This window comes from Eublepharis macularius, chromosome 18, assembly GCF_028583425.1.
Source record: "Eublepharis macularius isolate TG4126 chromosome 18, MPM_Emac_v1.0, whole genome shotgun sequence".
Taxonomy (NCBI): Eukaryota; Metazoa; Chordata; class Lepidosauria; order Squamata; family Eublepharidae; genus Eublepharis; species Eublepharis macularius.
The window spans coordinates 21384944-21397352 of record NC_072807.1 but is presented as its reverse complement, the minus strand read 5'-3'; the positions used below and the strand labels follow the sequence as shown (position 1 = coordinate 21397352).

The 12409-nt window shown below is 45.7% G+C and overlaps 1 protein-coding gene across 1 annotated transcript in view; it reads right to left on the bottom strand.

Moving 5' to 3' along the window:
* LRRK1 (leucine rich repeat kinase 1) overlaps window positions 1–12409 on the bottom strand; it is an 83881-nt gene that overhangs the window by 32648 nt on the left and 38824 nt on the right. The window contains exons 12-18 of the mRNA XM_055002691.1: window positions 11542–11671; window positions 9331–9443; window positions 8006–8220; window positions 7255–7419; window positions 5690–5862; window positions 1178–1298; window positions 749–908 (exon numbers count right to left, since the gene is read on the bottom strand). Coding sequence (XP_054858666.1) covers window positions 749–908; window positions 1178–1298; window positions 5690–5862; window positions 7255–7419; window positions 8006–8220; window positions 9331–9443; window positions 11542–11671 — 1077 coding nt within the window. The remainder of the gene's footprint in view (window positions 1–748; window positions 909–1177; window positions 1299–5689; window positions 5863–7254; window positions 7420–8005; window positions 8221–9330; window positions 9444–11541; window positions 11672–12409) is intronic.

The window sequence follows — 12409 nt, the reverse complement described above, 5'->3', positions numbered from 1 at the left end:
GGCATCCTGGTCTCGCAGCTTGGCTCTCTGACTGCTGTCCAATGGACTTTTCAACCGTCACTTGTCCAACATTCCGCCAAGCTGCCTACATTTCCCATCAAAACTTGAGGGAAGCTGGCAAGTGTCCAACCTGTGTCAGGCGTCACTTGTGGTTCTGTCGACTCTAACTGGCAGCCACTTCCCAGGATCCTGAGACTCTGAGGTTTTTTTTAAATATTATCTATAACTTGATTCTTTTTAAAACTGGAGCTGCCAGGGTTTGAACTTGGCACCTTCTGCATGCAAAGCAGGATCTCTGTCCCTGAGCTATGGCCCCACCTGGTAAAAGTATGATCTTATGGCCCTTGGAAACCAGCAAAACCCCACTTCAGGAACTCTGTCTTACAGCCTTGCTTGAAAGCTGCCAGTGTAGGAACTTTACTCATGACACTACACAAGGTCCCAGATCCCAGGAAAGGCTCAATTCCATTGCAAGCAAGATCCACTCCGACTCCAAGGCTCATGGCCCGCTCTGGATTTTGATACATTACTATCCCATATCACCTTTTTTTTGCTGGCAAGTCACAGCTATCTTATGGTGACTCCTCAGGATTTTCAAGGCAAGAGAAGAACAGAGGCAGTTTGCCATTACCTGCCTCTGCATAGCTAACATGGACTCCCTTAATGGTCTCCTGACCCTGCTTAGCTTCCAAGATCTGACGAGATGGGGCTAGCCTAGGCTATCCAGGCCAGGGCTCTATCACCATACCGGATTGCAAATCCTCATAGTCTTTGACGTCATTTCCTGGAGTTCTCTCTATGATGTTCTCTATTTCCTTGTCCGTTAAGTATTGAACGCTGTCACTTTGGCTCCTTCCCAGTTGTTCAGCTATGATGGATTCTCGGAAGCGCAGGTAACTCCTTGGTATCTGTTAAGTTACATTGAAGAGCAATCGCATTGTTAAAGCCCTTGTCCCTGAGTGAGGGGAGGTGGTTTTTTGAAAGTGAGGGGACTTGACATGATAATGGAGTGCCCATATGGTAATGACTGAACATGATTTGCAATTGAGATCATTCCCATATCAGATGGCGTAATGGTCAGCTTGTGTGTCTCCTAATAACAACGGGCGAGAAACCCTCCTACTGGGAAAATCAAACCAAACCAATGCAGCTTTCCACTGTAAGAAGGAATACGCACCAGTCTTCCCACAACTCTCTGTGAGCAGATAGAACTGCCAGCATCCCTCATGTTACAAGTGATGTGGTAAATCAGCTGGCGGAGTCCATCCAGGCCTTCCAGGGTCTTACATGAAAGCTCACTGCAGAGAGAAAGAGAGAGGAGAGAGAGACCCCCTACCATCAGCATGGCCCAGCAGTTGAGGCAGCAAGCCCAGGTGGCAAATAGATCCAGAGGAGTTAGCCATGTTAGTCTGTAGTAGCAAAATAGTAGAGTCCAGTAGCACCTTTAAGACTAACCTAGTTTAGAGTAGCATAAGCTTTCAAGAGCCACAGCTCTCTTTGTCGGATGCAGCTGTGAGAGCTGCGGCTCTCAAAAGTTTATGCTACTATAAACTTGGTTAGTCTTAAACAGGGCTTTTTTTCTGGGAAAAGAGGTGGTGGAACTGAGTGAGTTGCCAGCACAGGGGGAAACTCCTGGCGGGAGGTGGTGCCCCTGGTACCACATGCACACACGCAAAGCACACACATGCTTCTGGGACCGTGCAATGACGTCCCTTTGAATCAGCTGGAACAGGGGGGGGGGGGTTAAAGTTTAAATTGCCCTCAGTGAAAATGGTCACATGGCCAGTGGCCCCACCCTCTGATCTCCAGACAGAGGGGAGTTTAGATTGCCCTCCGTGCTACGGAGGGCGATCTAAACTCCCCTCTGTGTGAAGATCAGGGGGTGGGGCCACCGGCCATGTGAACCTTTTCAAGAGGTGCCAGAACTCTGTTCCACCGTGTTCCAGCTGAAAAAAAGCCCTGGTCTTAAAGGTGCTACTGGTCTCTTTACCAAGTGGCAAATGTAATTTCAAAATTCCTGGCTATCTTCATGTGCCTGAACCAACAGAAGGTTAGGAAGGTGCAGCTTTCTTACAGCTTAGAGGAAAACCCTACCGTGAAGAAATACCTGGCACGAGAATACCTGGCACGAAAGTGTTTACTGAATTTAATCTCTATGTGGCCATATCATTTTAATTTTCAGCAGAAAATCCAGAGAGTAACCAGCTGTGCAAACCACGCAAGGTCTTAAGTCCAGATTGCGTAAGAAGATATTTGATTGAATCTCCCAGTGTTTCTGCTTGGGAACAAATTCCAGGATCAAAATGCCAAGTTCCAGGACAGGGTCTAATATCAGTAACGCTTTTAATTATTTTATATGAGCCTGAAACTTCCTGATGAGAGGGTATAGATAAGCATGGAAGAGCCATAGAGTTCCAAGTATAACAACAATTGTGTAAATGATTGTGTAAATTTACCCATAATCCTCAAGGTAGAACAGCAAGATCTGAGTCCAGTGGTGCCTTGAAGACCAACCAGATTTCCAGGGTGTAAGCTTTCGAGAGTCAAAGCTCCCTTCGTCAAATTCCAAGAGTGGAAAAAGGAAGGGGTCCTTATAATCCAGGCAGAGGATTATAACTTACAATTTACAATGCAAATATTCACCCATCTCTAGATCACTGATGAAGGGAGCGTTGATTCTCGAAAGCTTCGACCCTGAAAATCTGGTTGGTCTTCAAAGTATTGCTGGACTCGAATCTTGCTGTTCCATAACTCACAAAACTCTATCCTTGTACGATGGAAATTTGGCAATACAGGCCAACATGTGTTTACCTCTTCAAGAAATACAGAAGATTTTGATCATGTCCCCCTTTTTATCATTCTATATCTCAAATATCAAGCGTCTTCCATTGCAGTGGTGCAACTGAGCTCACATCCTTAGATATTTTGCAAGCCATTTTAGCTAAGACCTCTGATTCTTTCTCCCTCTCTCAGTTTAGGGTAGGGTTGCCAGCTTCCAGGTGGTGGCTGGAGATCTCCTGGAATTACAGCTCTCTCCAGGCCATAGAGATCTGTTCCCCTGGAGAAAATGGTTGCTTTGGAGGGAGGATTCTATGGAATTATATCATGCTGAGGTCCTTTCCTTCCCCAAAGCCTGCCTCCTCCAGGCTTCATCCCTCAGACCTCCAGGAATTTCCCAACTTGGAGCTGGCAACCCTAGCTTAGGGCCTGGACTTCAAATCAAATGTAACAGAATTGGCCTGGCTTTTCTGGCAGGCCTGGCGTTTCTTTGGAAAGTGACAGTCCCTAAGAAGTATATTTGAAGAAGAGTGGAGAACGTTAAGATGCAGGCTTGAAATTCGGGCCTTTCCGTTTTGATCCGCCTTGCATCTGCTGCCTGGGTATCTCACTCCTTTCAGCCCTTGCAGCTTGCTACACGGTGGCAGTTTTCTTTACCACAAAGACTCGTTCTTATACATGTTCTTCAGGGTGGAAGGCAAGAGGAAGAAAAAAAGAGTGAGGAGATTTCTTTAGCGTCTTCCATATTCAAATCCTAGTCTTTGTTAACAGCAGAACGGAGGAAACTGTTCTGTGGAAATGGGAGATAAGGACGCTTTTGTGCCTGACTCAGAAGGCATCCTTGCAACACACAGTATTTCTGAATCAGCAAACCAGCTGTCCCTTGGTCATGGCGGTCAGAGGAGAGGCATTTCTGCCGGCTCAAGGTATAGGAAGCTGAATGAAAGAAATTGTTCAAGGGGCTGACGGGAGAGAGTTATAGAAGCCTACAATAGAAAGGAAATACAAGGAGGACAGCTAAGGTCAGTCTACACGTTACTTCTTTTATGAGTTCTCCACAGAGACTACCTGTGCTACACGCAGAAATATGTCATCTTGAGGACTGGCTTCTATTAAAAAAAAAACACAAGAGTGTAAATGGGCTTGGAAAGCTGGTGCAGGGGAAGGGAGAGCTCGTGCCTTTCTCTCGAGCTTTTCCCCCCATGCGGAAACAGTGTGGGGAAAGAGTGTTTCCCCCTTTCTCCTGCCACACATGCACAAAATACCTCCACATGGAGCAGCAGAAATGGGGAAATGTCTCCCCTCTGCACTGTTTTTGCACAGGGGCGGCAGGGGGGGGGGGGAGGTTGGGAGAAGGCAGGAGCTTATTCATGTGCTGGTTTTTTAATAGAAGCCAATCCCCGAGGTGATGTGTGTCTACACAGAGCATGGGTTGGAGAACTCATAAAAGAAGTAACGTGTAGAGTGACCCTTTGGGAGGGGAGATGGAGGGGAAGAGCCAATGTTGGGAGTCAACTGGGCTTGACAAGAAGTTTCAGTAATGTTTGGAAGGCAGCTTTTGGGAGCAAGTTTTCTTCAGAGACAGGAGCACACATTAATTGCTTTTGTGGTGACAAGCAGAGGGAGAAACCTATTTTAAAAAAACATTTCTATTGATATGCACGTGCGAACACACCCACATATAATTTTTATTAAAGTTAGACTAATCAAAACAAAGGTAGTTTCAGGTGTCTAGCTGGGTCAGTTCGTAGCAGAAGAAAAAGATTTGAGCCCAGTAGTACCTTAGAGACCAATAAAATGGTCCAGGGAAATAAAAATAGTCACCCTAAGCAGCATGTAACAATATATAAATATTTTGGAAAGCAAAATTCTGTAGGAAGTATGCCATAATTGAAAATTAGCCTTTTTGTGGCATTAGCTTTGACAGAATAGGGGCATAGCTCAACAATGAATGCATGCTATCGGAAAAAGGACAGGGCATAGGTCTTGGGGATTGTACAACTTCAGAATACAAGTGGGGGATTGCAAGATATCCATGCTTCAAGGGGGGGGGGAGCTCCCACCACACAGAGTACTATTCAGTCAGGCTAGAAACATCTTTTCTGCTAGCTTTTCACAAGAGAAAAAGTCTATATCACATGCTTCTTCTGAGGATATTGTCAGCTCCTCTCATACTCCAGTGCTGGTTAACTCTCCTTGTGTTCCTTTGATAGTCTGAGGACCAAGCTAGAAGTGATGAATTACACTTGAATGGCAGGTGAACAGACTCAGGGCCAAGCTACACATGACGAATGACACTTGAATGGCAAGTGTATTTCTCCCTGTTCACTTGCCCTCCACTCAATCCACTTGCCATTCAAGTGTCATTCGTCATGTGTAGCTTGGCCCTCACATGTCTTCCTCCATGTGAGGGCCAAACTACAAGTGACGAATGACACTTGAACGGCAAGTGTATTCCTCCCTGTTCACTTGCCCTCCACTCAATCCACTTGCCGTTCAAGTGTCATTCGTCACTTGTAGCTTGGCCCTCAGTCTGTGCACTTACCATTCAAGTGTAGTTCATCACTTCTAGCTTGGCCCTGACTTGCTGCTGAATCTGGGCTAGGCCTCCGTTCCTGATTTCCCCAGCTCATGGCCAGAGGTCCTGCAGTCATTCTGTCAACATTCCTGACTTGTGCTCGAAATGGCTGAGTCACCATCACAGCCAGTTTAGACTTAGGGCCAAGCTACACATGACGAATGACACTTGAACGGCAAGTGGATTTTGTGGAGGGCAAGTGAACAGGGAGAAATACACTTGCCGTTCAAGTGTCATTCGTCATGTGTAGCTTGGCCCTTAGATGGTAAAAGGAGTTCAAAGGGTGGAGCTCCCTTTTTATATATTAAGCATTGCAGCGAGTACATGACTTACTGTAAATTTTTCAGAGTGATATCTGGGAATCCAGTGGCTCGCGAGCCAGAAGGAGACCGGCAGATAGCCAAGACGTAGGCTCTCAGGGTAGCGATCCTCTCGACACGGAATTTGGTTTCGATTAAGTCAAGATGCGTCCCAACCACCAACACCACTGAATTTGGAGCCTTGGCCTGCAAAGACAGAAGTTTAGGGTCAAGGTTTTCCATTAGGTCCATGCAAAGCTATCATATAGGAAGCTTAGCAAAACCAGGAAATACAGAATAGGTAAGGCTATACCTTCTACTGGATCGATTTCCAATCCAATAAAGTGAATGAACATAGCCAGTTTTGTGCAGCTACATTACAGAAGACCTGTAAGTCGTCTGAATGCCTGTGGGAAGTCAGATCCACTTCCAGATGTTCAAAAAAGAATATATTTTGCAAACTAGACGAGCCTTATTCTCCCCACCACAGCTCCCCCCAGACCATTACTGTCCCATAAATATCTAAATACTAATAAAACATCTGAGGGCAGTTGCTTTTGTGGATTTCCTTCTGAGACTTTGTTATTATCTGATAGTACTTGCTCATCCCAGATGTGGTAGCAAGTGGCCGAAGGAAAAGAGAAGCTGCTTCTCCACCTTGCTTTTATTGGTATTGAAAATGCAGAACCATGTACATTGGTGAAGGGGCTTCCGTGCATGGAAATTTCCTTTACACCTTTTCTCTGGCTTCCCCCACTTCACTTTTCCCTTCAACATGTGGTCTATTGTGACTCCACATTGCTCTTGGAACCAAGGCAGAGAAAAACTTCAGTATGGAAAAGACCGGACAAGACCACATATTTAGAATCTCCCAGATGCTAGTCCAACCCTCTAACCACTACACCATTCAGACTGGGGAGTCCTATTCACTAAATTGCCTTTGCGAGGGACCAAGCTTTCCTGCCACAGAAAGCAAAATCCTGTACCAAATACAACCCCCCTTTTTTGTTCTTTTTTCTCATGCATGCACCATAGCGTTTTAATGGTTCTATTAACATTTGAAATAGGCAAGTAGCAATATCATTCCTTCCAGAAAACACTATCGCTCTCAGATTTCATTCTTTTCAAAATGATTGAAGTAAAACAGCTTTCAGAAAGGTCATCGGAGAAAACCTGGGAAAAGGACTGTTGTCGCACAACATCATATGGAAGCTCTAAAATAAAACATCCCAATTTGGAACCAAGGCAGACAAAACTCCTGATGTGGAAGCAGTTGGAGAAGGCAGGGACCATTTGGAGTCTGCAGTACTCATTGAACTGGAGAGGGACCAGAACACTACGCCATTGCCAATTCTCAGATAGTTTTCATGTAGACTGGAAGACTGCAATCCAGGTGTGATGTTCAACATAGTTCTTTTGCAATAGGCAACTGGAACAAAGCAGGCCAGGTCATCTCTTGGTTTTGATGCACCAGTTGTCAGAATTTCAAGATGAAAGGTAAAACCCAACAACATAGCCGAATCTTATCAGCACCATGCTAAAAGGGGATCTACCGACACATACAACTTCTCAGCAACCCAGCAGCGACCTCTCCCCTACCTCAATATTCAGCAGCCAGAACTGAAGATTTGCAATGGCTTCCTCACCCAGTGCCAAGTTCCAGACAACAACATACAATGCTTTATCTGTGAAGAAACACTGATTGACTGTTGACATGCTGGCGGGACCGCCGATATCCCAGACGTTAAACTCCACTGAATCAACCTAGTTGGACAAAGAGAAACATTCAACAGGGGTGGGGAGGGGAGCAAGAACGACCCCTCATAGCAGCTAAAGAAAAATCACACAGAGATAACCGTCAGTGCATAATGAACTCGTGCCCCGAGTATCTTTGCAGCGTGCAACGCTGGGGCATCAATGGGCGTCAATGTTCAGCATGAAGAAAGAAGCCCTTGATGAGGGTAGCCATGGATTCCACACAGGAAATCGAAGCTAATGGCTTCACCACTCAGGAATAGCACAACCTTCAGTGCGGGAGAAGTGGGCTGCTAATGTGTCTTTGTTCAGCGGGTTTGACGTCCTTTTGAAACAATGCAAGAGTGGAGGAGACTCCTCTTTGTCTCTGATTATCTATGAGAAGGGAGCACAATGATGCCATCAGCCCCTACCAGATACTTTGCTTGTCCCGGTGGAAGGTTTGTTTTGCCACCAGAAGAGCCAGAGACATGAATGAATGGTTGCCAGCAGTTGTTGACCAAGATTGGTGCCTCTATCAAATTTGATTCCACGCTTTGCAGAAGTACTAATACTTTTCTGCCAGGGCAAAGCTTTGCATCTGGTTTCTATTCACCTTTGATTTGAATCCGGCTGGTTTCTGAAGCTCCCACTTTGTGGTCCGAATAGTGATGTCGCTGGACATTGTTTGGGAAGCTCTCCCCGTCTGAAGGATTTCAATCAGGGCGGACTTTCCCTGCCGCGGGGGGCCCACCACAATCATTTTCAGCAGGTTGCATGGCTCTGCTTTGCGTAGCTGGGCTCGTAAAAAAGCTAGGATTGTCTTGGGCCCTGGCAAAGGATGGAGAAATAAAACTGATAGGCAGTGGCACAAAATATGATTTTTTTCAAGGATTGCTTAACATAGCTTCAGTTAAAGAATTCCAGTGCAACTGATAGAGAAATCTCTAATTCAAAATGCAGGGTTTTTAAAAACTTGTGTGTATGGTGTGTAGGGAAAGGGGAATGGTACCCCATTTGGGATACTGAAATGTACACTGCTATGTTGAGATGTGATTTTATTGTTCTACTGTTTTATCTGTTGTAATTTATCCTTTGCTGTAACCCACCCTGAGCCCGCTCATGGGGAGGGTGGGCTATAAATGTAATAATAATCAATCAAATCCCCGCTCTTCCATGAAACCAGCCAGATGGTCTCAGGCCTAAACTTCCTGTCACACACAGCCTAACCTACCTCAGAGGGTTGTGGTGAATGTAACACTTGAGAGGGTGGAGGACTCTGTATGTTGCCTTAAGGTCTTTGAAAAAAAGAACAGGATAAAAAACCAAGAGGCAAATAATAAATAGTTAACACCACCAATTAAAGGGTGATGAAACAACCTACACAATTCTAGCTCTAAACCTCCACTGGTCACAGGACAGTAGTTCTTTACTGATTCTGCCTCATAAATTTCCTTCAATCCACTACTTCCACCCCCATGTTCACTTTCCTTTTCAAAATCTCTTTTAACTGCTTCTCTTCCTCATTTTCCCCTTCTTCTTCATTCTTTCTGTCACCTACATCACCAACTGATTTTGTCTTCATTCTCTTCCCTGCCTCTTCACTTGTCTTGCATTCTAGAATGTCACAAGAGCGGCACAACACTTAGCAAACCATATTGAAATTGCGAAGAGGATGATAAATTATTTGGAAATTGGTGTACATCGGTGCTCCTCTCCTCCATTTTATCCACACAAGAGTTCTGTGAGGTAGGTTAGTGTGTGTGTGACTGGCCCAAGGTCACCCAGTAAGCTTCCCTGGTAAAGTGGAGATTTGAACCTGGCTTTCCCAGATCCTAGGCCAGCACTTTAACCAGGATACCATGAGCTTTGTTTTGATTCTGTCTCTCTCTGTTCAAACAGCGGTCATCAGGAAACCAGAGCGTGGAAAGGCAGGCTCACCTTCTTTTCTGATCTCGACAGGAAGGTTGGCAATATTTAGCTCTTCGATATCCAGTTGCCAAAGATTAGACAGTTGTCCCAGTTCAGGAGGGAGCTCTTGAATACCCCGGTTACTGTGCAAAAAACATAAAATACACCCCTCTGTATATATACGAGCCCTGTGGTGCAGAGTGTTAAGCTGCAGTACTGCAGCCCAAGCTCTGCTCACGACCTGAGTTCAATCCTGGAAGAAGCCGGGTTCAGGTAGCCACCTCAAGGTTGACTGAGGGCCAAGCTACACATGACGAATGACACTTGAATGGCAAGTGTATTTCTCCCTGTTCACTTGCCCTCCACTCAATCCACTTGCCGTTCAAGTGTCATTCGTCATGTGTAGCTTGGCCCTCAGCCTTCCATCCTTCCGAGGTCAGTAAAATGAGTACCCAGTTTCCTGGGGGTAAAGTGTACATGACTGGGGAAGGCAATGGCAAACCACCCCATAACAAAATGTGATGTGATGTCCCCCCATGGGTCAGTTATGACTTGGGGCTTGCACAGGGGACTACCTTTACCTACACCCCTCTGTTTAACAATGGCCTTTCTGAGAAGGGGCACAAAAATTACCGCTAAACAAAGCATCAAGGCAAAACTCGTTGGCTCTGGTCTGGAAAAAACCTCTGAGAAATGTTGGTGGACCCATAAAGAATAATGATAAAGGATAGCAAAATTTCTTGGGAGGGGGGAAGAACCTGCACACGGACCTCATGGAAAAACCATCTCTACAAACATTGTGCTATAGCCGTAATCTGCCTCACTCCAGTCCTCTCACAAGTCTGCAACTAGGAAAAAAACTTCTCCATGCAACAGAAAAATTTGAGCCCATTTGAGACTTCAGAATGCCACACGAAGCTGCCTAACAGCAAGTCAGGCTGTTGGGCTCTCTCACTCAGTACTCCATCTGGCCACGATGCAGCAGGGATCTCACTTGATATGTGCGAAATGGTCTGCAAGAATCGATCACAAGTGTATACTGAAAAGAATCATGGGTCTACATTACCTTCTAATAAAAGAGGCAATGTCTCCACATGATCTATGTTTGGCAGCAAAGAAAAGATTAAAAGATTTCTCGCCCCAGAAAAATAGCTGTGTTCAAAAGTCCCGTGATATAGGATGCCCACCCTTCCTGCATCACAGCTGTAAAACTCTAGATTGTAAGGCATTTAGGCACGCCAACATGAAGGCTCGCCTATAACCAAGGAACAGTCAAATATGAACAACAGTCAGGAAGCTGACCAGATGGAAGAATACTAAGAAATTGAGTAGTGCAAAAGCTTCATGTTCTGCAAATTGTACTGTTATAAATCACTAGTAACAAAGCCCATTGTGGGGAAAAAATACAATGGGCTCTAGAAAAGGGAGGGCGAGCAGGCAGGCAATGCCTCCTCCTCTGTGACTGATCGAGGCCGAGTGAAGGTGAGAAGTAGACATTGCCACCTGCTCTGCTACTGATCCCAGCTGGGTGAAGGTGGGAGGCAGGTATTGCCACCTGCTCTGCTCCTGATCCCAGCTGGGTGAAGTCAGAGGTTGGGCACTGCCACCTCCTCCACTCCTGATCCCGGTCAGGTGATGGCAGGGGATGGACATTGCCACCTGCTCCCCTCCTGATTCCCGGCTTTTTGTATTCAGTGCTATCTACTATCCGGGTTTGTCTCCCCCACTCTTGGTAGCCCCTCCTGATCCCAGCTGGGTGAAGGCAGGGGGTGGATATTGCCACCTGTTCCGCTCCTGAACCCAGCTGGGTGAAGGTGGGGGGCTGGCATTGCTGCCTGCACCGCACCTGATCCCAGCCTGGGCTTCCCACCATGGCACGCTCTCTGGAGATCTGGCTGCCTCATGTGGGCTTCCCTCTCCAGCAATGCCCTCTTGTGGGGCACCAGGGTAGGAAGTGAGTTGTCTTGAATACGCTTAGCCTTTTATATAGTAGGATGCCTAAATAAATGGTTCTTAATCCTACTCATACCTTCCTGTCTAGTGAATGAATGGAGGGAGCCCAAGGAAAGATTAAGGAGCTGAAGTCATTGACCTTTATCCATGCAAAGGCACATCCTCTGCCAAGAAGGTGCATTCCCTTCCCCGATTCCCAGCAAAAGCCATCTAATTCTGCAACAAAACATGGATGTTGGTGGAAACAACAGGAATTTCAACAAGACTAGAGGTTTCTCCTTCACTTACTTGCCTAAGTAAAGCTCAGAAAGCCCTTTGAGGAAGCAGATAGACTGGGGAACAGTGTCTAGCTCGTTGTCATTGAGATAGAGTACTTCTAGAGACTCACACAGGTATTCAGGAAACTCCAAGGTGGAACCTGAGAGGAGGTTAAAAAGAAAAAAAAACCCTAAAAACCCGAAATACAGATCAAATGAAAAAGATCAGCATGGTGCCATAGCATAACAAATCACACAGTACTTGGGAGGGACCTGCACTTAGGCTTAAGCATTATTTTACTCACAGGAAATAATTACATAATTTTTAATTGCACATGTGTGCATCTTGGGATTCTCCATTTGCCAATGTCCAAAGAAATCTCTGCCACAATTACTGCACATAATCACGTCTCCTTTCCCATATGGTATCTTGCTCAACAAAAGTCGAGCCAAGCACCACACCACTACGTATGACAATGCCTTTGAGATTTCTATTCAGAACCTTTGGAGAGTTATTCACAATTTCTGGAACCACTGGCACATAATGTCTTCAGCTTTATTTAAAGTGCACGAAGTGCTTAAAGGCATTAAAGTGCGTGGCAGTGTCAATTATTACATCAGTCAAGAAATTCAGGCTATGATTTTTTAAATTTTGATATTGAGTTTAAAAACAAACAGAACAGCACTTTTGTTCTATAGCAGGGGGAAAGGAGGCAGGTGAGATGGCAGAGGCCATGGCTTCATGGGAGAGTGTCCACTTTGCACACAGAAGGTCCCAAGTTCAATCCCTGGTGAAAAGGCCTCTTAGTCTTTACCTGAGACCCGGGAGAGAAACTGCCAGCAGAACAGACAAAACTGAGCATGACAGATCAAGGGTCTGGCTCGGTATAAGGCATCTT